The sequence below is a fragment of the Saccopteryx bilineata genome, chromosome 6, assembly GCF_036850765.1.
Source record: "Saccopteryx bilineata isolate mSacBil1 chromosome 6, mSacBil1_pri_phased_curated, whole genome shotgun sequence".
NCBI classification, from domain to species: domain Eukaryota; kingdom Metazoa; phylum Chordata; class Mammalia; order Chiroptera; family Emballonuridae; genus Saccopteryx; species Saccopteryx bilineata.
The window spans coordinates 197,070,351-197,095,081 of NC_089495.1; the positions used below are offsets into that span (position 1 = coordinate 197,070,351).

Here is a 24,731-nt window from a genome sequence, read left to right on the forward strand (position 1 = left end):
AACACGTGGAAGGGCCACAAAATATGTCCCCAAATCTTATTCATGATTTCTTCCCCTGATTATGTGATAGGTCATCTTCTACAGTACCTGGCCCAAACCTCCCTAACATTCTCCTTTATCTGTGTGTATACATGTATATGTGAGTGTGTGTATGTGTTAGTTTCTCCGTGACACATAGTAGGTGCTCATTCACTATTTATTGATTGAAACAATATCTGACATCAAAGTCTATGCCTCTTTCACACTAGCTCAGAGCCCTGTTTATATGCACTGTTGAAGAAGGTGAGGCTGTGTATAACATATTCCATCTGTATTCATACTGGCTGGCTGGAACGGATCATTACCTTCGCTTCCCACCTTTGAGTTCCAGGGTATTACACCCATTGCTTGAGATTGGCCATGGTGGGCATATCTATACCATGTAAACTGGCAAATATATCGGTGTTTTGTTTTCCCCCCCAGAAAGCTCATTTTGAGACATTTACTAACTCACCGCTGTATAGTTAGTTCCATTAAAAAGATATATTTGACATCTTAAGATGTAAAATTTTATCCAGAAAAAAAAAAATCTTTTCTCCAACAACACTGGAAAATCCAAGTAGATTAAACACTGTCTGGGTTGGCCTTGTCTCCAGAAGGCTCAGTGACAGTCTTACGAAATGGTGGCCTCTGAACCATTTTCAAATTATCTTGATTTTTCTTAAGTTCGTTCTGATTCTCTTTGTCATAGACCAACCAACCAACCAACAAATAAACATGACACCTGTAATAAAGAGGCAAAAAATAAAAAATGACCTAGACAAGATAAACTTCGGTTGACTGTGCAGGGCTCTGTGCTTGTATAGACGTTGATTTCTTACTTCCCACAGCTCCCCTCAAGTTCACCGTCATTAGCCCCACTTTCCAGAAATGAAAATAGAGGGGAAGGAAGGAGAGGAGAAGGGAGGCGAGGAGGAAACTTCCCTTGATTGCCCTTTGTCTTTCTTTTTGTTGAAATGAAAATTTTCCTTAAATTACCACCTGACTTTTTAGGTACAAGAAAACATCTGCTTTAATTGCAGTGAATTTACATGAACCTACTTGACAAGAAGCACAGTTAAAATTAGCAATTTTAGTGTGCTGCTTTTTTTTATATATATACATATAGAAAGAGAATGAAATTATAAAGTAATTAACCTTTGTTGTGGAACTGTGTCAAAAGGATGGGAAGTTCCATGCTGTGAGGTAGGAGAAGAAAGGAAATTGTGGAAAGGGAACATGTGGAGCCATTAAAGAATTATAAAGAAAACACAGGGTAATACAACGCACAATTAGAAGATAAGGCAAAGAAGGACTTTTTTCCCCAAGAAGTTTTTTTTCCCCTATAATGAGAGAGGGAGAGAAGAAGAAGAAACAAAAAAAAACCCAGTTAAATCAAAAGGAAATAAATCAATTTCTTTGAAAAGGACGCCTTGACCTACAGCCTGTGTGCTATGGGACATCCTGGCTTTGCCACTCACAGGTGGTGTGACTTCCTGTCGGCCTTGCTAAACCCACATGTCTACCAGGTTGTTGTATGATATTGATATAATGTTATAATAATTAAATATATAGAAATGTAAAAAAACAAAAATGTGGAAGATATATAAAAGTCATTAGAATAATATTAAAAATAATTATTAAAATTAAATAAAGTTATGCCATTTGGATAGGAATTAATGTAGTGGGTGCAGATGTGATAAGCAGACTCTGACTTTCGAGCACGGCCCAGTTAGTATGTGTGTGAAGTTATACCTAGATAAGAAGTGGCTTGGTGTCATAACTTGGTAAGTTAACGTAAATAAGAACATCTTTAAAAAGTGGTTTGGTGGAAACATCTCAGTAGATTAACATAAAAGGGGGTTCCCTGCAAGGAAATTTTCCAAAAAGGTGGTTTGAGGTGATAATCCTGTAGATTGACACCTGTTAGAAGGTGTTGGCCAGAAAAGGTACTAAAGCTGAGGGGCCCCTGCTGCAGTGGTCGCCTAGACTCCAACGCTGATGTGGACTGTCTCCACCAGCTCTGATCTCTGACCAAAGACAGCAGAGAGGGGCACGCCGACGGGGCCCCCTTAAGCTGTACCCAGGCACGCCAAAAGGATTTGTGAGTAATAAATGGCCTGTGTGATTTTTGCAACTAATTTGTGTGGGTCGTGTCTTTCCTCTGGTGGCAGTTGGTGTCGGCAGTTATCAGTAGCATCCTCATAGCCACCTCAAGAGTAGTCTCTAAGAGGCTGCCAGCCCTGCTGATAAGCAGGAGTGTCCCACTGCACGAGGAAGTCGAATCAGGGACGCCTGCTCGACTTAGAGCTTGGGCTCTACTGGGACAATGGTAATGGAAGAAAGGGGTGATTCAGAAAAAACTTTCGAGACGGAAGGCTCCGAGCTACACCCCTGTTCCATTCACTACTTTGTTATGCAACCCTGGTTATATTCGATGCCTCTATACATTTCAGCGCCCCCACCTGTGAATCGGGGACGGTAATACCACCAGCTTCCTTAGGGCGTACTGCATGGAAGTCTGTGCAAAAGCACTTAACTTACTCTCTGTATTAAGTGGAGTGTGCCAACATCAGACGCAGCAAGACTGCTTGTTAATCACGAGTATCTAACTAAGGAAAACCAAAGCAGGGGATCTTTGCGAGGTTTCTGTTCGTCGTGAGCAAAGAACCATTTTAAAATAACCTTTGATATCACTGTTATCTCCATTTCAAATGTCTCACGGTGACCGCGGAAACGAGTGGGGGCGGCAGAGCCCGACAGAACTTCTGTGTAGCAGACAAGCTGCTGGTGGTCTTTGGCTGAAGGCACAGTTTGCGAACCATGGCTCCACACTCATTCCCCCTCCTTATTTTCTCTAATCTCTGGGTTTGAAATTCCATCCATATGCTAATGACTTCCTCAACTGCTCTCTCCAGGCCAGCCCTGTCCCATGCCCTCCAGAGTCACTTGTTTACGTGTCTGTTCAACCTAACACCTGCGTTGCTAATGGACCTGTGGAATTAAAACTCCTCCCGCGCTGACTCCCTGGCGTTTGTCTCAGCCACCACCAGGTTTGCTCCTCCCCCGTCAGTCTGCTCCGTTTCAGTTCCTGGCAACTCTCTTTTGTTGGTGGCTCCAGTCAAAGACCTTGGCTCCTGCCTGACCTGTGGTGGCGTCGACCTGGAACACTGAGGTTGCCGGTTCGAAACCTTGGGCTTGCCTGGTCAAGGCACATATGGGAGTTGATGCTTCTGTGCCTCCCCCCCCCTTCTCTCTCTCTCTCTCTCTCTCTCTCTCTCTCTCTCTCCTCTCTAGAAATCAATAAATAAAACATTTTAAAAAAAAAAAGACCTTGACTCCTCACCTTCATCACATCCGGGGCCCCAGACCTCACAACTCCAGGGAACGCCCTTTGCTTTGTATTCGCAATGATTGGTGCCCTCTTGCTGTGTGTGAGGCGGAGGCCCCGATCGCTCCCCACACCCCACCCACCAGCACCTTCTCTTGGCTCACCCTTCAATCTATAGCAAGACCTTGACCGTTTCTTACAGCCTCCACTGCAAGCTCTGGGTTCCGGCCACCGCGATTTCCAGCCTGGATTATTGCCATGGGCTCCTAAATGGTCTGTCACTGCAGGCCTGGCCCCTGTCCTCCTCTCAACCAGAATGATCTTGTTTATACCAAGTGGCAAATCACATCAGCACCCCTCGTGAGCCCTCACTGGGGAAGAAGGGACTGAGCTGTGACTTCATTGAATATGCCTCTCCTCCGTGTAGGACACCAGTGTAACCTTGATATCTAAGCCACACACAAGCTTATTGCGAGAAAAAGAACAATTAGATGCAAATGCCCCCAACAGAATGTTAGCAAACAACCCAGCACTGTATACAACTAGGAAGAAAGATGGTTTAGTTCAGGAAGTCAACGTTGGTTCAACATTAATAAGCCCATTAATGTAATTCACTACAGTAACGAACTAAGAGAGGGACAAAGGTATATAATTGCTACAATGGATGCAGTAAAAGCATAAGTTAAGCTCAGCATGATTTAGAAAGAAAAGATTCTTATACACCAGGAATATAAAGGACCTTTTTATCCCGATAAAGGGTAAGTAACCACAAGAAATTTATAGACAGCATACTTGAGGACGAAATAATAAAATCATTTTCTTTAACACTGGAAAACAGACGCATATTATTATCATCACTAAATATGGTATGGGTGGCTCTGGTTGGAGACAAGAAAATTAAAGAGTTAAAGATTGAAAAAAAAAAAAGAGCTAAAAGATGGGAAAAGAACAAAACTGCTATTTACCGCAGATTCTTTGATTATTTACATAGAAAACCCAAGGAAATTTGCACACCGATTATTAGAATTAACAAAAGAATACAACATGTTTTGATAAAGAAGTCACCATTAAAAAAAGTCAACTGCATTTCTATTTAGCTTAACAAGTCTGTGGTGCTTTTAAAGGTACTATTTACAATAGCAATAAAAATCTATGGTATTTAGGAATAAACCTAACGGAAGTATTTAATATGCATAGTATATATATATAAATGCATAAAGCACTCAAAGACATTAAAGACCTGAACAAGCGGTACACCATGTCTACAGATGGGAAAACCCGAGATTACAAAGATGTAATACATAAAGAAGGAAACTGTCTCCCAATTGATGTATAATTTATGCAATATCAATGCAACAATCCGACACTTTTGGGGAATTTACCAGCTCGTTCTAAAATGCATATGCAAGAAGAAAAGGCAAGATTAGCTAAGACAGTCCTGAACAAGAAGTATAAAGTAGGCCCTGGCCGGTTGGCTCAGCGGTAGAGCGTCGGCCTAGCGTGCGGAGGACCCGGGTTCGATTCCCGGCCAGGGCACACAGGAGAAGCGCCCATTTGCTTCTCCACCCCTCCGCCGCGCTTTCCTCTCTGTCTCTCTCTTCCCCTCCCGCAGCCAAGGCTCCATTGGAGCAAAGATGGCCCGGGCGCTGGGGATGGCTCTGTGGCCTCTGCCTCAGGCGCTAGAGTGGCTCTGGTCGCAACATGGCGACGCACAGGATGGGCAGAGCATCGCCCCCTGGTGGGCAGAGCATCGCCCCTGGTGGGCGTGCCGGGTGGATCCCGGTCGGGCGCATGCGGGAGTCTGTCTGACTGTCTCTCCCTGTTTCCAGCTTCAGAAAAATGGAAAAAAAAAAAAAAAAAAAAAAAAGAAGTATAAAGTTATAGGTCTTGCGCTACCAGAGATTAAGACTTAAAAATCTTTCTTAATCAAGAAGATATGGCATCAACACAAGGACAGTTTAATAAGACAATTGAACAAAATAGAGGGAACCTGAAAATAGACCCACGCGTATGTGGAAATGCGATGGAAGGCCAAGGTAGCATGGCCAACCACTTGAGTAAATAAGTTTTTTTATTTTTCATTAAATGGTCCTAGGATCGGGAGGAAGAATTGAAATCGGATCCCTACCTCACACTATACATGGAAACACCATTGCAGATGGGTTGAAGACATTTTATAAAATGCGTAACTTCAAAACCGATGAAAAGTTAAGAAAATGTTCTTGTGACCTCAGCATAGAGAAAACATTTTTACATGATTTTTGTTTGGGTTTGTTCATTTTCTTTGAATTTATCTTGCCCTGAGATATGGATTCAAAGGCAGGTGGTCCATTTAAGAGTTGGTCTAGGGCGGTGGTCGGCAAACTCATTAGTCAACAGAGCCAAGTATCAACAGTACAATGATGGAAATTTCTTTTGAGAGCCAAATTTTTTAAACTTAAACTATATAGGTAGGTACATTTCTTATCGAGGTAGCGCCCGCATGTGGTATTTTGTGGAAGAGCCATGCTCAAAAGGCCAAGGAGCCGCATGTGGCTCGTGAGCCACAGTTTGCCAACCAGGGATCTAGAGCAATTGGTAAGGAAGAAAGGAATTGAATCAGAAGGGAAGTAAATCAATATAAGGTGTGATATCAAGAAAATTATCATGTATGAATAACTGGGGTTTAAAACAGTGACGCTCCAAGTGTGATTCAGGGACCAGCACTGACTCATGAACTCTTTCTGGTTCATAACAAGATAATCACATAAATAGAGGTCAAGTTTTTAAAAAGGGGGAGCTTGCATTTTCTATGTTTTTCTTCATTTCACTTTTACTATTTAATTTTACTTTCCTATTCTGTGTGTGTGTGTGTGTGTGTTTTATGATAGTATCAGTCCATCGTTGGTTGAAAACAATAGAAATAATAATAATTAGCAGCACTGAGGTTTCAGTATTGAGATACTGTAGTTTAAGAAGCATTAATAGAATATGTCTCAGAGTTAACCCAACCGAGTTGTGAGAACACTGGTGTGTCCATCCATCAACTTCCTGCCTTTCATGTTTTGGAGGCATTGATTCTCTGGCATATCTTGCTGGCCCTGTGTGGAGACCAAGGTTACTCCACAGCCTTCAGGAAGAGAGCCAGGGTTTCATAGGAAACAGTAGCATGTGGGCGGGTCAGCAACAGTATCTGCTACTAAGCCTGTCTATTCTTCCCCCAGCTTCTTTGAGGTATAATTAATAAATAAAACTGTATCTATTTAAGATGTACAACATGATGATTTAATATATGTATGCACTGTGAGATAATCACCACTATCTAGTTACAAAGTCTTTCTCTTCCTTTCTCCCATACAAAAAAGAAAAAAATTTGAGGAATTGATCTTTATCCAAAGGGAAGGAATATAATGAGAAAGGGAAGACACAAACCAAGAGAAAGTTTTTATAACACATAATGGCCAATAAAAGGATCAGTAACAAGAATACGCAAAGAGCCTGACCTGTGGTGGCGCAGTGGATAAAGCGTCGACCTGGAAATGCTGAGGTCGCCAGTTCGAAACCCTGGGCTTGCCTGGTCAAGGCACATATGGGAGTTGATGCTTCCAGCTCCTCCCCCCCTTCTCTCTCTGTCTCTCCTTTCTCTCTCTCTCTGTCTCTCCCTCTCCTCTTTGAAAAAATGAATAAATAAAAAAAAAAAAGTATACGCAAAGAACCTCCAACCAGTAAGAAAGGGACTGGGGCAGATTATAGACAAAAACCTCCTTTAAATTGGAGTTGGGAGGGTCTGTAGGGGGAGCTCTTGTGCTCCTCAAGGAGAGTGGATCCCCAGAGGAAGAACTCTTGGTTTATAATAGCTCTCCCAACTTCCTCTTCTCTATGAAAGAGTTACCTCCCCTCTGTTTCTTGGGACTTGCTTGTGTTTCACCATTAGAATTCCAGTTCTTCCTTGTTTCCAAGTAAACCCATTTTGCTAGAGAAATATCTGGCCTCCGTTCAGGGTCAGCAGATTCCAGATAGGTTCGTGTTAGATCTGAAAAGAAAGAGATAGGAGTAAATCATAAGAGACATAGAAGAAAATACAAACAACTATTGATCTTCACCCATATCCATTGCCGCTAAATCAAGGTGAGCGTAGCACTCCCAAATCTCCTGCCTAGCCTGCTTCTCTTCTGCACACCATCGCCCTGGTCCCAGCTGCCGTCTTTTCTCCCCTGGATGACTTTTCTTCCTCTACCCTTGTCCTCCCAAAAGTACCTGCCACTCCCCACCGGCCCTCCCCACCTCTGCCCCAGTAACTGCTCTATATCCATTGACTGGAACTTACTGTTCTCTCATTACCCTGACTTGCCAGCAGAGACTGCTTTTCCTCTCTCTGCTCATTATAATTCTCCCAACACCTGTGCTTTGCCTCAAAGTCCTGATAACAACTTAAAAAATTTCAGTTATGAGCATGGTTTTTATTTAATGTCTATCTCCCTTTCCAATGTCTCCACACTTTCTCAAGGAGTTGACTCCCTCTTTCTGTGCCCCTGGGGTGCGTCCCTACTGACCACCACTGTCTCTTGGCCATATTAAGTAGTCAATAAATATTTGTGGCAAGGATGAATGGATAAGGAAAGGCAATAAGAGATCTGACTATACTTAGAAGCCCCTACATAACTAAAAGATTTAAAAAGCAAATAAAAAAAAAAAAAAACCTGACAGAAATATTTGTAACTTACGCAAAAAATAAAAAGCTTATGTTCTTAAGAACGGATTATAATTACAAGCTCATAAACCAATGATGAACAAAAACATGGAGCCATGCAAGCAAGTGAGCACAGGGCCTAGAGAGCATGTTCATAAAAGAAACCACCCAGGCCCTGGCTGGTTGGCTCAGTGGTAGAGCGTCGGCCTGGCGTGTGGAAGTCCCGGGTTCGATTCCCGGCCAGGGCACACAGGAGAGGCGCCCATCTGCTTCTCCACCCCTCCCCCTCTCCTTCCTCTCTGTCTCTCTCTTCCCCTCCCGTAGCCGAGGCTCCATTGGAGCAAAAGATGGCCCGGGCGCTGAGGATGGCTCTATGGCCTCTGCCTTAGGCACTAGAATGGCTCTGGTTGCAGCAGAGCAATGCCCCAAATGGGCAGAGCATCGCCCCCTGGTGGGCGTGCCTGGTTGATCCCAGTCGGGCGCATGCGGGAGTCTATCTGACTGCCTCCCCGTTTCCAGCTTCAGAAAAATACAAAAAAAAAAAAGAAAAAGAAAAGAAAAAGAAACCATCCAAGTGGGCAGTTACACTGAAGCACAGACGTGCCCTCTCCAGTATTCTACAGAAGACGCACACACACATACACGTGTTTTTTTTTTAATAGTCAGTGGTGCCTAGGGTTGGGAAGAGGCATATTCTTTTGTTGGGGCATCCCAGCTTTCTGGAAGGTGGTCTGATAATATGTGTGAAAGCCTAAAAAATAAAATAGTTCATCTACCTCAGCTCAATAAAGTGATTTCCAAAAATTTATCTGTAGGGAAGCCTGCAGAGTTTCACGCAAATACTTACTTATAAGAATGCTCGTTACACTGTTACTTGCGATCGTAAAAAATTCAAGCCAAATGTAATGCCCAATAATAACGGATTGGTGGCTATAATGGGGCCTATCCTTCTCTGAGCAGCCATTAAAACACATGGCCCCAAAGAACATTGTTTTTAAATCTGTGATTTAGCTACAAAAGAAAATCACAATACAAAATGCACAGTAGGAGTTTCTTTCTTTTTTTTTTTTTTTTTAAATAAAATATATCTTTGCATCGGGATAAAAATATCTCCGGTTACAGGGATTATGGCTGATTTTGTTCTTTTTAAAATCTTTTGGTATGTTCTTGATATTCAACGAATCCTGTGTATCGTGTCCATAATGAGAAAAATGAACTATATTTTAATTTAACAATAGGGAACTGATTGCAACATATGGCCGAGGCTAAATCTAGAGAGGCATAGTGTGGTGATTAAAGAGTATATGCTTTAAAGCTCATAGGCAGGTGTTCGGTTTTCTCTTTACAACTTAAGAGCCATATGACCTTGAGCAAGTGATTCCATTCTCTTAGCCTGCGGTCCCTTACCAGCACAAAAGAGATAACACCTACTGGGCAGAGCTGTTTTGTGGCGGAAATGAAATAACGTATGTAAAATTCTGATCAGAGAGTGAGCCGCTTATAAGGCCAAACTGTAAATAGGTCCAGTAATGATTTATGTGAATTCATGATTCTCTCCGGGGTGATAACTAGAAGTTTGGGGGATTATTTTATTCTCCGGTTCAGCCTCTTCCAGACTGTCCTAATGATGGTGGAATCCGGCAGGAAGGATTCTGGCAGGAGGACTGACCTGGGTACATAAGCAGCCCGGGAGAGGTTGGGCTCATTAGGGCAAAATGCTGGCACACGCCACTTATTCCCCAGCTCATCCAACCAGCAAGTGGTTATTAAGCATCCGCTGTGTTCCAGACGTTGGAGACTCAGAAGCAGCAGCCAGGCCTACGAGCTGCTTTCTCGGAGGGGGGCAAGCTCCTTCTAAGTGGATTGAAGTTTCAGGACGTGTGGTTCCTGCAGTCCTTCCTCGGGTGGAGTGGCGGGAGATGGCGTGGCAGGGTTTGGAAAGCGAAGCTCCCTTTGACTCCCGCAAACACCAGTCCTGAGGCAGGAGTCTTCACGGCAGGACCCAGCGGGCTGGCAGGGCTGGGAGACCCGCCGATGTCCTCCCTCCCCTGGTCAGGTTTAGTTCCAGACCAGACTTGCTCAAGTCTGCAGATGAAAAGCCATCGGCCTTCCAGGAGAGGGACGGATAAACAACCTGCCCCATGGGTCAACTCCAGCCCGTTGCCTGTGTTTAGAAACAGAGTTTTCTGGACATGCAGCCGTGCCCGTTCGTCTGTGAATTGTCTGGGCTGCTTTTGTGCTATGTGTACAAAGTGGAGCCGTTGCGACACAGATCGTGTGGCTCACAAAGCCTAAAATACATATTGTTGCCTGACCCTGGACGGGCAGACTGTGCCGATTCCTGTTCTAGGTCAGTGGGGCTGGGGACATGAGGTGGAAGATGACAGCAAGTTCCTAACTCTTCCTCTCTGTAGTTCCAGGAGCTGTTCCTCTCGAGTCCATCCAAGGGGGGCCCTTTGAGGAGAAGATCTACATCCAGTGGAAACCTCCCAACGAGACCAATGGGGTCATCACGCTGTACGAGGTAAGGGGCCTCCTTTCGCTGTGCTGCCTGTTGTGGCTTTCTGCCACTGACTCCGCCTGAGGTTTGGTGAGCACCTGCTGTGTGCAGAGCTCCACTGAGGGCACGAAGGTGAGTAAGACACGACTTACCAACATGGTGGGAAGAGGACCCAGGGCGTACAGTGGAGCGGTCTTGATAACCCCAAGAAAACTGGGCATGCTCTGCATTGAAGTGATTCTCAATCTCCTCGCCTGAGGCTTCAGGACTCGGGGAATCAGGTCGTCCCGGAACAGCCAGGAAGACCCAGGCCTAGCAAATAGTAGTTACAACTATCTGGAAAACCTCAACACTCGTGTGATGCCCATCCTACTACCCATGTCAGTCCCTGGGCTCCCAAAAGACTCCCACCGTCATTCCCTGCCCAGGGGGTACGTGATTCTTGAGCTTTAATATTTCTCTGTGGCCAAGGCATACTATTGTCATCCGAGCGATGGCATCCCAGGATTAGCAGGACCTTATCACGTCAGCGACGGAGCAGGACTTCTTCAGGTGGGCCTCCAAAGCCTGCACCATGTGGCTTCCTGAAGGCTTTCCAAACTAGAACAAAGTGCACAGAAGTCCACTGCAAAACAAAAACAAAATAAAAACCTTCGATAAGGCTGATGTAGCTGAATTCTAGTATTGTCACATGGCCAAGGCTGACTCTGCCCCCCAGGCCCGAGATCCTGAGACAGTAGGAGGTTGTGATGTGGTGAACAATAGGAAAACACAGAAATGCAGAGGGAGCCCACAGTCTCCGCTGACCTTGGGCAGGTGCTTGTCTATCAGAGCTTTGGTTCCTCACCTGTCAAATGGGGTTGGGGGGGGGGTCGCCGCTTTAAGCATCCCCAGGCTGAAATGCACTTCCAGGCCCATGGAAGGACTAAGGCACTCCATGCTCACACAGTTAGGGACACATACTGGGAGTGTGCTCGGGAGAGACTCCCTTCAGCACGAGGGAGGATATTCATGGTGAGCCTGATGGGAGGATATTCATGGTGAGCCTGATGGGCGCAGGCTCCCTAGAGAGGCCAGGATTGCACCACAGAGCTCAGGGAGGAGGAAACAGCCCATTGGTTCCAAAGTGCTGGAGAGAACAGTCGGAAAGCGCCTTTGCTCACTCAGTCCGGCCATCCTCAGGAGAGGGGCTGTCCAACGTCCCCGTCTAGTGCCATGTGGTTTGGGGAAGCATCCTTCCAGAGGATGCTGCTAGAGGGGGAGGCTGCTCGTATCGTCACCTTGCTTAGGATGGGTTCGACACCTCGTCGGGGATGAGCGAGGCTGGAAGTTCGCTGAAACAAAGCCCAGTTATCTCATAGCTACATGCTGTCCTTCGTGAAGCAGGATCCAAAGTTACACACAGACACACACACACACACACACACACACACACACACACACGAGATCTACTGTGTATGGCGGCAACCCGCTCTTTATAAAACAGAGGCAATGGACGCAGGACTTCAAGAGTTGAGTTGCTTATTGCTTAGTACTATTATATAACTGACCATTCCGGAATTTCTGCAATTCCCAGGCCAGTAACATTGCGAAAGGTTTGGGGGAGTGGGGGTGGGGGGAACCGACATGGGGTACTTTACCATATTTTATTAACATCATTTCATAAAATATATAATTTAAAAAAAAAATAGAAAGGACATAATTTCAGAATCAAAGGCAGTCCTTCAAATTGAATACATTTAGGTGGTCATGAATAATTCATGCCAATCTTCTTACTTTCTCTCATTTTGCTTTAAATTGAGGACAACTTTGTCATGAAAAGGCCCCTATCTTGTACCTACCTGCGCTCGGGGGGGCCACCGGTCTAGGCCGTGTTGCAGATGGGGTGCTGTCTCTGCACAGACTGCTTCCTCTGACAGGATTCTGCTCCGGGCGGGGCCCGGAAGCCCCCGAGCGCTGTTCCAGGGGAAGAAGAAAGAAACAGGTGGAGAGAGAACAAGGGTGCAAACCCGGCTGTGAGTGAGATACCCTGTTTCAGCAGCGGCTCCCCAGAGCTGAGACTCCGTCCTAGGGTGCACTCTCTGGAGCTCTGGGCACCGAGGTGGGCACCGAGGTGGGCACAGACTGGGACGCTGCGCCCCGCCTCGCACTTCTGTGGGAGCACAGTGCCTTGTGGGCTTTCACAACGCAGAGTACTAACCACTATACGATCACGTGGGTTTTCAAAGACCAGTTGCTGGGGTTCTTGGCACTCCCAGGATGGGTGCTACTGGCAACAGATATGGGGAGACACTTTCAAGGAGCTTCTTGGATGCCACTGGGGCGAGGCTTACGGAGAACCGGAGCTGGAAGGCTCTGCCGCTGTCTGACTTGTTCAAAGCGCTCGGGGCTACCTTTGGGACCAGGCCGAAGTCCTCGGGGGAGGCTGTGACAGGAGCTCAGGAAGTCCTGGGCTCAGGTCACTGTATTTCGAGCATACACATGGCTGTGACCATGCGAGTCCCAAGCTAGTGAGGCCTCAGAAAGCGAGAGTGTTAACTTTGGAGATCAGACAGCCCTAGTTCTGAATCCTAGCTCTGCCGCTTCCTTGCTGTGTAACCTTGGGTTGATCCTGTAACCTCTCATTGACATTTATATATAAATATATGTTTAGGACTAAGTTTGGTATTTGGAAATCTCATGAATAAATGTTAGCCCTTATGATTACATAAAAATTAGCAAATTGAGTCTCGGAGAGGTGAAGTGAAAAGACCAAGGTCCTACAGCTGAGACGGCGAATCCAGGGGTCCTGAGGTCAAGCGCAGATGTCTTCTCCCTTAGTCAGTGTGGTTCATGGGCCAGTAGCATCAGCAGTACCTCAGAGCTGGTGAAGATACAGTCTCTGAAGATACCAGACCCCCTGAGTCAGAGTTCCCGTTTTAACCAGAGGCCTGGGTGGTTCCCATGGGCACTGAAGTTTGAGAAGCACTGGTCGAGGCCACACAGCTCTTCAGATAGCTTTGATGGCTGATAACAGGGTGCACCCTCCTGAGCAGAGAGACAGAGAGTCCCCCCCACACACACACACACACACCATGCTGGACTCAACCTACTTCTGCTCTAGACAATAAGTAGGAGGCCTTGCTTTTCAAAGACGTCTACAGCAGAGTATATGTTTATGAGGCAATTTCCAAATTTAATTAGATGAAACCAATTTGATTTTTAAAATTAGGTTCTGGTTGTTAATCTAGAGAGAAATCCATAAATTACAAATCACTCTCTCTGGCCCCAGAAAGTATATTTCGTGACAAAGAAAAATAGGATATAACACCACAAATGGAAAGAAATTCAAGGTTGTCTGTAGTCTGTACCTTCCTGTGTACAGACTGGAACTCAGCTAAGTCTAAAGCCTCTAGTAGAAAGGGGGGAGGGGTGTAGGTGGGTTATAGCTGTCTGATATTGTAAATATCGTTAAGCAGTGCAGGTCCAAGTTTTATGTAATATAGTAATTAACTTTTCTTCCCCATGAGTCCAACTTACAACCTCTGGGTCTGTCCTTGTTTTGCCCCCCAAAATCTGAGTGGCTTTGATTATGTTTCATTCTGTATGTGAGCTTTAATCCTCTCTTTGTAACATGAAAGAGTCCAACTGTTCCAAGCTCCAAGTGGGTAAGAATCAAGAGAAAAATTAATTTATGTCAAACCTACAAAAATCAAAGGTTTATATCTCATTTTGCAGTTGCTTTGTTGTTGAAACCTTGCCTTTGGTCAGAATCTTTGAAGGCAGAGCAGTGATGACATGTATAGAAAAACAGCTAGTGCAAAGGCCCTGGGGTAAGAATGACTTTGGCATGTTTGACAAATAGGAGGTCAGAGTGATTGAAGATTTGTGAGCATAGAAGACAATGATAAGACCATGGATGATCAGGGTCAGGTTACGCAGGGCTTCCAGACTTTGTGCTTTATCCTGAGAGGAATAAATAGCCCTAGGATTTTAAGCAGAAAAATGAAGGAATTAGCTTTATATTCTTAAAAGATCACCTGGTACTTGTGGGCTAACTGGCTGTGGGCTCATAAGCATCTTGGAGGCATCCGAAAAACGTACCAGGAAGTGAAGACATTTCCATTGTCTATGATATTGCAGCGAGAACTTGGCTTTTTATTGGAAGACCTTGTACTCAGGTGGAGATGTAAAAATTTTGTCCTATCTGCCTCATTGCTGCTATAAATCCAGGTTAGGAATCAGGCCATGGCCTTAATCTTTAGGGATCTTTAGTGGGAGTTGCAGGATGCTCTTCTGTGATCACAGGGTGACAGACAGCACAGAGTTAGGTCACGTCCAAGGTCTCGTGTCCACAGCCTAACAGATCGACATCAGACATGCAGAATCTCAGGGCCCAGCCCAGACCCACTGAATCCGAGTCCGTGTTTTGATATGATTCATGTGCATGTTACAGTGTGAGAAGCTCTGGTCTAAGGGAGTTCTAAAACTTCATCATCTGGATCTGGAAGGGGCCGCTGGACGAAAGCACTGTGGTCCTTGGATGAATGATGTGGCCATTGAACGAGCTGAATAATGTCCAGCACACACGGGGTCCAAAGAGCTGGGTATTTTTACTAGGAACGTGAACTCTGTTCATTCCCATAGACCCCCTTCCGGAGCCCTGCTTGGGTTCGAATGGGATATTGGAGTCCCCCAATCGGGGCCTGTGTGTGAAGACAGTTCGTGTGGCCTTCCCCATTCCGACTGTGCCCTCGTGAACAACACAGCTTACTTACCACAAGTAGACCATCAACACTGCAGACAGGCATCTACAGCCCGAATGAGGTCACGGGGAACACGGTCCAGCCGAAGAGTTGTTTAAAAACTCCTCGATAAAATCATTCACAGACAAGCTGTTCAGAGTTCACGAAAAACAGTAATCAATATGTGTCTCAATTCAATTAATTGTTCTCGTCTCTGTCCAAAAATAAAAACCAACGCAGCATGAGGGAATTGGGCCAGAAGTTGTTACACCAGCAACGGGGTTAACGAAGTGTGAAAATATTTAAAATTCAGACATGTGAAGTTTCCCTGTAAGCCTTTCTGTTTAGCAGTCAAAATCACCAAGTTTCTAATTATAGTGTATAAATCTGAGAAGCTTAAAGGGAATGAGAGGGCCCTAATGAGTCAGGAATGGGTGGCTTGATTATGCTAGAGTTGATTGACATTTATCTTACGAGCTATTCTAGGCACCAGGCGTTCAGAGTTGAATAAAACACACATTTCGCCTCAATGCAATAAGGCGGCATTCCTGTGTGGGAGTGCCTGTAAAAGGTACGACGGGGGTCGGAGGGTTGTCAATATTTTCCCAGCATGCAGATGGTGCGTGAATGTACTGGAAGTGCATTGCCGGAGGGCTGGGCGTGTGTTCTGAGGCCGAGGCACTCTACACAGGACCGGAGCAGTCACACACTGATGGAGGCGGGCTGGTGGCATGCATGAGCAAGCCCTCGAAGACAGCAAGCAGCCCGGAGGAGGTGCAGGCACACCCTCCCCCTGTCCTTTAGGGTCAGTCACTGAGGCCAAACAGAACTCACTGCCTGCAGACACACTCATGGCCCTGGTCCCCATAGCAGCGGGGGGTGGGGTGGGGGTGGGGGTGGGGGGTGGTAGGAGGTAGTGTAGGCAGGAAATGACTAATACAGCCCAGAGCAAGAATTTGCATAAATCCCACTGGATCTACATTAATTAGGATACACAATTTGCATAATGCAGGCCACTATTTGGGTATAACTTGAGCCAGGCTGGTAACTAGGGTAAAAGCTTTTGTTTCTTTTGAATTGTTTAAGCCAGAAATGCGGGAATCATCCATCCTCTCTCACCACCTGCCATACATCTAATGCTCTAGAAAGTTCGCTGTCCTTCTGCTGCCAAAATAGAGCCAGGTTAGGTCACCTGGCCCCATCTGAGCACTCCTCTGATGCCCGGACCATTTCAGGTCCCCCCTGCCCACCCCCCGCCAACTGCTCCCTGTTCCATCTCTCCACCGGCAGACCTTGTCCATCTGTCATCCCACCGGTTTCCTTCCCTGCTTTGGCTCCATCTTACCTGGAGGGCCCTGAGTGACCTGCCTGCCTCTCTCACCTCCCCTCCTGCCCTTCTTCCTGTTGTTTTCTGGGGCCCAGCCCCTCTAGCCCCCTAGCATTTTCTCAAGCTCACCCAGTTCTTTGCAGCCCAGGTGACTCTGTGAATGTCAACCCCTCCTGCCTTGTAAGAGGTTTCGCTGCCTGCTTCTCATGGCAGCGCCTTCCTGGCCGGCACGCCCACTTCCTCCACCGCCTCCACAGCACATGCACACTCTGCACTTGTTCTGTTGGTGAGCGTTAGTGTGGTCCGGTCCCCCACTGGACTCTTAGCCCACAAGGGCATGGGCCACGTGGTGATTTTTTTATGTGTCGACTTAGGTGAGCCATGGCGCCCAGATATGAGGTGAGGCATTATAATGAATGTTTTTGTGATGGTGCTTTTGGATGAGATTAACACTGAACTGGACTGTGAGTAAAGCAGGTGAGCCTCCATCCTGTGGGGGGGCCCCATCCAATTAATGGACGGTCTGAATAGAACCAAAGTCAGAGCTGCCCTGGGCAAGAGCCAATTCCGCCCGCAGACGAGCTTCCAGCTTAAACTGCGACATTGGCTCTTCCCTGTTTCCCCAGCCTGATGGCCTTCCGTCTTGAACTTCATATCGGCCATATTTGTTTTTGCTTTTTAGTAGTGTATCCTGGGGATGTAAGGGAGTAGCTTACACATGTGCTTGGTAAATATTCCTTGGCTGGCTATGCTTTATCTTAATAAGGGGTAATAGTGAAAGTTTTGTTCTTAACAAATTTAGTGATTCTAAAGCCTGGCTGAAGATTGGAGTCATCATACCTTGAGAACCCACAACATATAGATAATGAAATAGGTATGTAGATACATAAATGGATGGATGGATGGATGGATGGGTGGATGCCTGGGCCTCATGGGAGTCCAAATGGATCTCTGAATCCCTGGGGGAGAGGTTCTACCCATGTGGGGGCAGAGGTTCTACCCACGTGGGGGGGAGAGGTTCTACCCACGTGGGGGGAGAGGTTCTACCCATATGGGAGGGATGTTAAGTTCCTTGGGAAATTCTCATGTCCATCAGAGTTGGGAAGAAGCGCGGAGTAAAATGAATTCACTCAATCTCTTTTGATATATTATGCTAGCCAAATACCCCTGCCCCCTTATTAAACAGTCTAGGACCCTGTCTTCATTCTCACTCTGCCAGAACCTAACTCTCTCTGATGTTACACTGGGATCAGCTGACTCAGGCATAGGTGGGTGCCAGGTTCAAATTCAAGCAGCATTGCCCTTTCGCCCTCCAGGTGGCTAAACAAACAGTCTGTGGGGCAATCGAGGACACACAGGGCCCTGTCGTCCTGTCCGTTTCCCTTTGCATCTTGCTAACGGCATCTCGCCACACTGATGTGGAGCCCACCACGGACCTTACCTTCTACGTCCCTTCCTCTCTCCCATGTAGTAGAAATTAGGTATTTATTTGTGAGACCAAAAAAGACATATGCACACACAAAACATAACAGATTTGCCCAGAGGCCTTTCCTAAATCTTAAGAGTCAGGGCCCTGAGGATGTCTAGCAGCCATTTTTCCTAAGCCTCAGCCCATCACTCAGCTTCCATAGGATGTTTCTCTTCCAGAGAGCTGAAAAAATGCAGGCATCCCCGGGTAGATGCCATACACAGGTCTGCCGGGCTGACAGGCAGGTTGACAGGTGTTTCAGTGGAAACGGCTCGAGGTTGAAAAGAATGATTCCTGGCAGTCGGAGTGTGGAAGGACAGGGGAGTTGTGTTCTGAAGTGCGTTGCATTTATGTAAGTGGGACCGTTAGAGCTGCCTGTCATCCACTGGTGGGATATCAAGAACGCCTATACATTTGCCTCAGGGTGGTTTTATTTATTTATTTTCTTTCTTTTGCTATTACAGCATATTTGTGATGGAGCCAGGTAACATGACAACAGAACTCAACAGATGTATAGCGCTTGTTACCTAAACAACAGCAAATCAGGTTTTCCTGGCAGCGAGAAGGCTTCTGCACTCGGCATTGATCATTCGGTTCAGCTGTGGCGAGGCAGTGGGGGTGGCAGCATGGAAATGGTTCCTGCAGGTGCACGTGTGGATGAGCAGGTGGATCGTGGTGTGTGTGGTGTGTGAGCACAGACGGGTTTGCCCTTCACCCACGGGCTGCACCCACATCCTCAGCTGTGTCCTCAGAAATGCTCTGTTTCTTTCTTTCTTTCTTTTTTTTTTTTGTATTTTTCTGAAGCTGGAAGCGGGGAGAGACAGACAGACTCCCGTATGCGTCCGACCCTGACCGGGATCCACCCAGCATGCTCACCAGGGGGTGACGCTCTGCCCACCAGGGGGCGATGCTCTGCCCTTCCAGGGCATAGCTCTGCTGTGACCAGAGCCACTCCAGTGCCTGGGGCAGAGGGCAAGGAGCCATCCCCCGCGCCCGGGCCATCTTTGCTCCAATGGAGCCTTGCTGCAGGAGGGGAAGAGAGAGACAGAGAGGAAGGAGAGGGGAAGGGTGGAGAAGCAGATGGGCACTTCTCCTGTGTGCCCTGGCCGGGAATCGAACCCGGGACCTCTGCACGCCAGGCCGATGCTCTACCACTGAGCCAACCGGCCAGGGCCTGCTCTGTTTCTTTGGAGAGTGACTTCTAGGAGATACCAGAGACACGGGCCCATGCCCGTTTTCTCCTGGACGGGAGGAACTTCACATTCCAAGACCTAGATTCAGACGTCCTGGGAGAAGCTCCCTGTTATGTCAGTGGGCTTCCGGCAGCTTCTCATGATCCCCTGCCATAGAGAACTTTTGCTAGAAGAAAGGTTTGCATTAAAAACCATCTGTGGGCCCTGGCCGGTTGGCTCAGTGGTAGAGCATCGGCCTGGCATGCGGAAGTCCTGGGTTCGATTCCCGGCCAGGGCACACAGGAGAAGTGCCCATCTGCTTCTCTGTCCCTCCCCCTCTCCTTCCTCTCTGTCTCTCTCTTCCCCTCCCGCAGCCAAGGCTCCATTGGAGCAAAGATGGCCCGGGCGCTGGGGATGGCTCCATGGCCTCTGCCCCAGGCGCTAGAGTGGCTCTGGTCGCAACAGAGTGACGCCCCAGATGGGCAAAGCATCACCCCCTGGTGGATATGCCGGGTGGATCCCGGTTGGGTGCATGCGGGAGTCTGTCTGATTGCCTCCCCGTTTCCAGCTTCAGAAAAATACAAAAAAAAAAAAAAAAAAAAAAATATATATATATATATATATATATATATATGTCATAAAAATCATCACTGCTTTCTTGGTCTCCCTTTTATTGTATGCATAGTTTTAGTACACTTGTCATTACAAGTCAAAGAGTGAATTGTGCAGTTGGAAAATTTATTATTGACTTTTAGTTTTCCCATAGCCACATAATGTTTTGAGTGAGTCTCTCTTTCTACTTGGGCCTTGTTTTCTACATCTATGACCTGAAAGAATTAGACCAGGTAGATTTAAGGGATCCTTCCTGCTCTGACCTACCACTCAAGTGCCCAAAATTGAATTAATCTCACTCCTAGTTTCATGAAACCCTTTCCTCATTGGTTTGTTGATAATGCTCTTTTGTATTTATTATTTCATTTTTGCAATAACTCATCAACTACCAGGACAACCAGAGCTTGGACGATATCTTCTATCTGCTTACGAGCCCCTCCCACCCCAGCCTCCTGCTTCCTCCTGCTTCCTCCTGCTGTCCTGAAACTTGTGTATAATTCCTCTTTATATAGTTGTTCTTGCCCTTGGCTTTTTCATTTTAAAATCCACTTATCAAATTTAATGAAAATCCCTGGTGTAGCTTTGATTAGAATTGCATTGCATGCATAGAACAACATGGGGGGTAACTGATGTCTCTATACTACTGAGCTCTCTCATTTATTTAACTTTTCTCTAGCGTTTCCCAGAGTTTTATTACCGTGCTTACAGCGGTACTGCATTCCACATACATAAAATTCAAACTGCTAGCTTGGGTCCCGAAGACCTTGCATCTTGCATTCCCTTTCTCCCTCTAGTCGCAATGACCTTCTGCTACATCTTTCCATGTGCCATGTTCCCTCCTGCCCCGGGCTCACTGCACATGGAGCTCTCACATACCAGAAAAGGTCTTCCACCTCCTCTTTCATGGCCAACTCATTCTCATACCCCAGGTACTAACGGGCACGCTCCCTCCTCAGAAAGGCTGCCCTAACGGGTCCTCAGAAAGGTCCCAAAGCAGGATTTCCCCACACAAGCCATTCTTTCCTGCCCCTGCTTCCATTTCCTGAATCATACGCATCCCCATTACTAATTAGTATGTATATTTATATAGAAGTGTGTCTCCTTGTATTGTAGGCACCATGAAAGCAGGGCCCACATATGTCTTACTCACCATTGGAAAATCCAGTGCCTTACACACAGTGTCTGGAAAACAGACACTCATTTTTTTTTCCTTTAATGAATGAAGATTGGAGAGGTGCACTTTGATGGCTGAGGTACAGTGATAGTCAGGAATAACTCTTAGTTTCAGTTGGCCCACAGATGTGGCCAGATACAACCATGTAAAATTATAAGAGTATGTCCTAAATCCTATAATAATAATCCATAGTAGACTACCTGAGGTTCCAGTGACCAATGACTTTGCATTTAATTCACAGAACCCAACTGCTAATAGGTAAACTGACCAAGGTGAGGAATCTTTTTTCCCCCCAAGTACCTAAAGCAGTACCTGACATAAAACAGGTACTCAGTAGATATTTGTTTAATGAATAAAACTGGATTCCAAACTTGGATCCAGGGGAAGGCAACAGCTATAGTAGATATTTAAATTTCTACTTCCTTATGATTGCTTGATTTAAATATATATATATATATATATATAAATTTGTTCTTTGTTGCCGTTAGTGACATTACAGCAACATTATTTGGGGGGCTAGGGATGGTAAGTAGCCCCTCCCTCACTCTGTCACATACCAACTGTTTCCATGGGTTTATTTTTTTCTAGTTCTTGTGCATTTACCGCATCTTTTTGCACATTGGAAAATTTGAGTTTTCGCTGCGTTGAACATTGTCCCATTTCGATGTGATCTACTTAACTATCCCATTTAATGGCTCTCTGATCCCCAGGCACATAGACATAATTTAATTCCCAATTATTCCGTCTTGGGGTGTGTGGATTGATTTTCCTAGCCATAAGACAGAATTTTAGGGTATGCTAAGTAAGAGTGACCTGGATCTCTTTGAATAGCTGGTTAGCAAAGTTTGAACATCTGCTGTCCTTTTCCTGCTCAACAGATACATCAATGGCCAGCAGAGGCGTCATGTGCCTGCCATCGGTCCCAGAGCTGTGCTCAACCTAGCAGTCCTCTCTGTTCACCGGGCGTGGGTCTGAGGGAGGGGAACACAGCAATACGTCCAAATGTGGATGGAAATCTGTAAACCTGAGATGGGAAGTGGTGGTCATCTTTTCCTCCTTTGTGTTAAAGTTGAAGTCTCAGTGTGCATATTTGCTAACAAATGGAGAAGGATATGGAGGAGCAGGTGTGTACCCGCTGTGTGCCTCCCTAACACTGATGTCTTGTCAGGTCAGCAGTCAATTAGGGCACGGTCTTTCATTGACCTCTGACCTGGCCTTGGAGTTCTCTCTCAGAGCATGCGCGGTGGTCATTTCCAATTGAACGGACGGGGAATCACATTCAAGACCAAATGCAGCTGCCAGCCCAGCCTCTTCCAGAACGCCCACACAGGGGAGGGTGCAGCGCCTCACTCGCTGGTTTGCCCTCCGGAGGCTGTCCTTAAAGCATTTCCTTGGTGGGTTTTGTTTGTTTATTTACTTGTTTTTCTGTACTCTGAGCATGTTTCTGGATCTCTCTGAATATATATATCTTTGGGGGCGGCAGTAGTTACATTCTTTACAAACTGTTGCAATGCCTACAAGAACCTCTGCATTTCAATGGGCCAATAAAACATCTGGTCTCAGATTTGGGGGAAACTTCCCAGGTACTCTACTAGAGGGCAACTGAGTGTCCAGTTGCCAGTAGATTAAAGCAAGGGTCAGCCACGTCTGTATCAGACTCGCCCCAGTCTCGTGGCTACACTCAACATGGCAAGTCAAGGGGACGAGAGAGGCTGGAAATCAACACAGTCAGCAGGCTCGGTTTCCTGAGGATCAGCCTGTTTACATCAAGACCCTCGACAGTGTGCGGAGGTGCAGAGAAAACGTCAGGACCCTGTGTAAGCAGGATACCAGGAAGGACTGTGTTAGGCACACTGGTGTCTGGGATTTTCCCCAGTCTCCTGAGTATCAAGACCTCACTAGGCCCTGGCCGGTTGGCTCAGCGGTAGAGTGTCGGCCTGGCGTGTGGGGGACCCGGGTTTGATTCCCGGCCAGGGCACATAGGAGAAGCGCCCACTTGCTTCTCCACCCCCTCCTCCTTCCTCTCTGTCTCTCTCTTCCCCTCCCGCAGCCAAGGCTCCATTGGAGCAAAGATGGCCCGGGCGCTGGGGATGGCTCCTTGGCCTCTGCCCCAGGTGCTAGAGTGGCTCTGGTCGCAGCAGAGCGATGCCCTGGAGGGGCAGAGCATCGCCCCCTGGTGGGCAGAGCGTCGCCCCTGGTGGGCGTGCCGGGTGGATCCCGGTCGGGCGCATGCGGGAGTCTGTCTGACTGTCTCTCCCTGTTTCCAGTTTCAGAAAAATACAAAAAAAAAAAAAAACCCACCTCACTAGCTGAAGCTGGTGCTATACCCTTGGCTCTCGGTGAACTTGGACTCCAGGGGACCGATGGAGACTGCATCAGGAAGGTGTGGGGAAGGCAGGAACAGAATAGCCTTAGCAGGTCCCTTCTGTCCAGCTGTTCTGACCCGTAACGAGATGCACCTGTGCTCTCCCTGGAGCCCCTAGGAACTGGTCCCATGAACCAAGGTCTAGAACACCAGTCCTTCCGTTCCCAGCCTCGGCCACGTTGTCCTCAGTGATGCTTAACTGCTCCCCTCGTCCTCACCCACCTTCTGTGTGCATACGCTGTCTGCAGTTCTGGAAAGCAGTTCTTCCTAATGACTGTGGGACTAGTTTTGTGGAGACCTTCCTGAGGAAGATGCCAGAGGTGACAAAGTCTACACTAGAGCCACTCGTCGAGAGAGTTTTCACGACTCGAACTAAAGCACAGAGAACCACAGAGCGTGTATAGAGGTTTCAAGACTGTACTGGAACTTTCTGGGGGTCTTGTATATCCCACCAGCCCTGTGCACTTCCCACCGACACATGCGTTCTGTAATTTTAGACTTCCCCAGCCATTTTTTTATGACAATATTACAGAAAGTCTGGATATAAGAGAAAAGCATTGCCTATAATCTCTTCCCCTAGCACAACAATTATTCTGCCTTGTATTTTATCTTTGTTAATATGCACACCTCTTTTACCTAACTAATTGCAATTACATAAAATTTGCTATCGTAATCTTTCATTAAGCATTTTATCACGATCATGAAGCTTTTATAGCACCATGGAAACAGCTTATCTTTTCTAGCGATGGCATAATTGTCCACTGAGTGTGTATATAGCCTAATTTACTTATCCATTCCTCTGCTGGTTTTCCATATTTCTGATAACATTGTAATAAACCACACGCATGTGGTGGTGTTGTGTTCATGGCCATTGGATCAGATTGACCTGGATTCAAATCCCACTTCTAACATTAACTAGATGGAAGACTTTGGGGCAAATTAACCACTCTGAAATTGAGTCATCATATATGGTTAAATTTTTTTTAAAAAATTCATGTAAGAGAATCAATATTCAAGACTACAATTTAGGAGTAATGTAAGAATTAAAACAGTGAATCCTCCCGTAACATCATCAATAAGTTCTGTGACTGTAAGTGAAACGCATTTAACAAAACCAGTCTCACCACAGGCTAATGGAGTGAAACAAGGGTTAAGCTCCCACAGCATCTTATCAACGTGCTGACAAAGTGACGTTGAACAAAGCGATGGCGTCTGAGGACCTGCTGCACGTTGCAGTGAAGGCTACCTAGTAGCCATTCCATGTCATGGTTGTTTTACTTTCTCCTCCATTTGGTGCATTTGCTGTATTTTTGTTGTTAACATCTTTCCCCAGGGGAAATTACGGGGTTGAATAGCAAGAACACTTTTTGT

At 46.4% G+C, this 24,731-nt stretch overlaps 1 protein-coding gene across 13 annotated transcripts in view; it reads left to right on the top strand.

The window, feature by feature from the left end:
* Positions 1-24,731, top strand: part of PTPRT (protein tyrosine phosphatase receptor type T) — a 956,692-nt gene that overhangs the window by 633,266 nt on the left and 298,695 nt on the right. For all 13 annotated transcript variants that reach the window (XM_066235857.1, XM_066235861.1, XM_066235858.1 and 10 more), the window contains one exon: positions 10,433-10,542. In XM_066235857.1, coding sequence (XP_066091954.1) covers positions 10,433-10,542 — 110 coding nt within the window. The remainder of the gene's footprint in view (positions 1-10,432; positions 10,543-24,731) is intronic.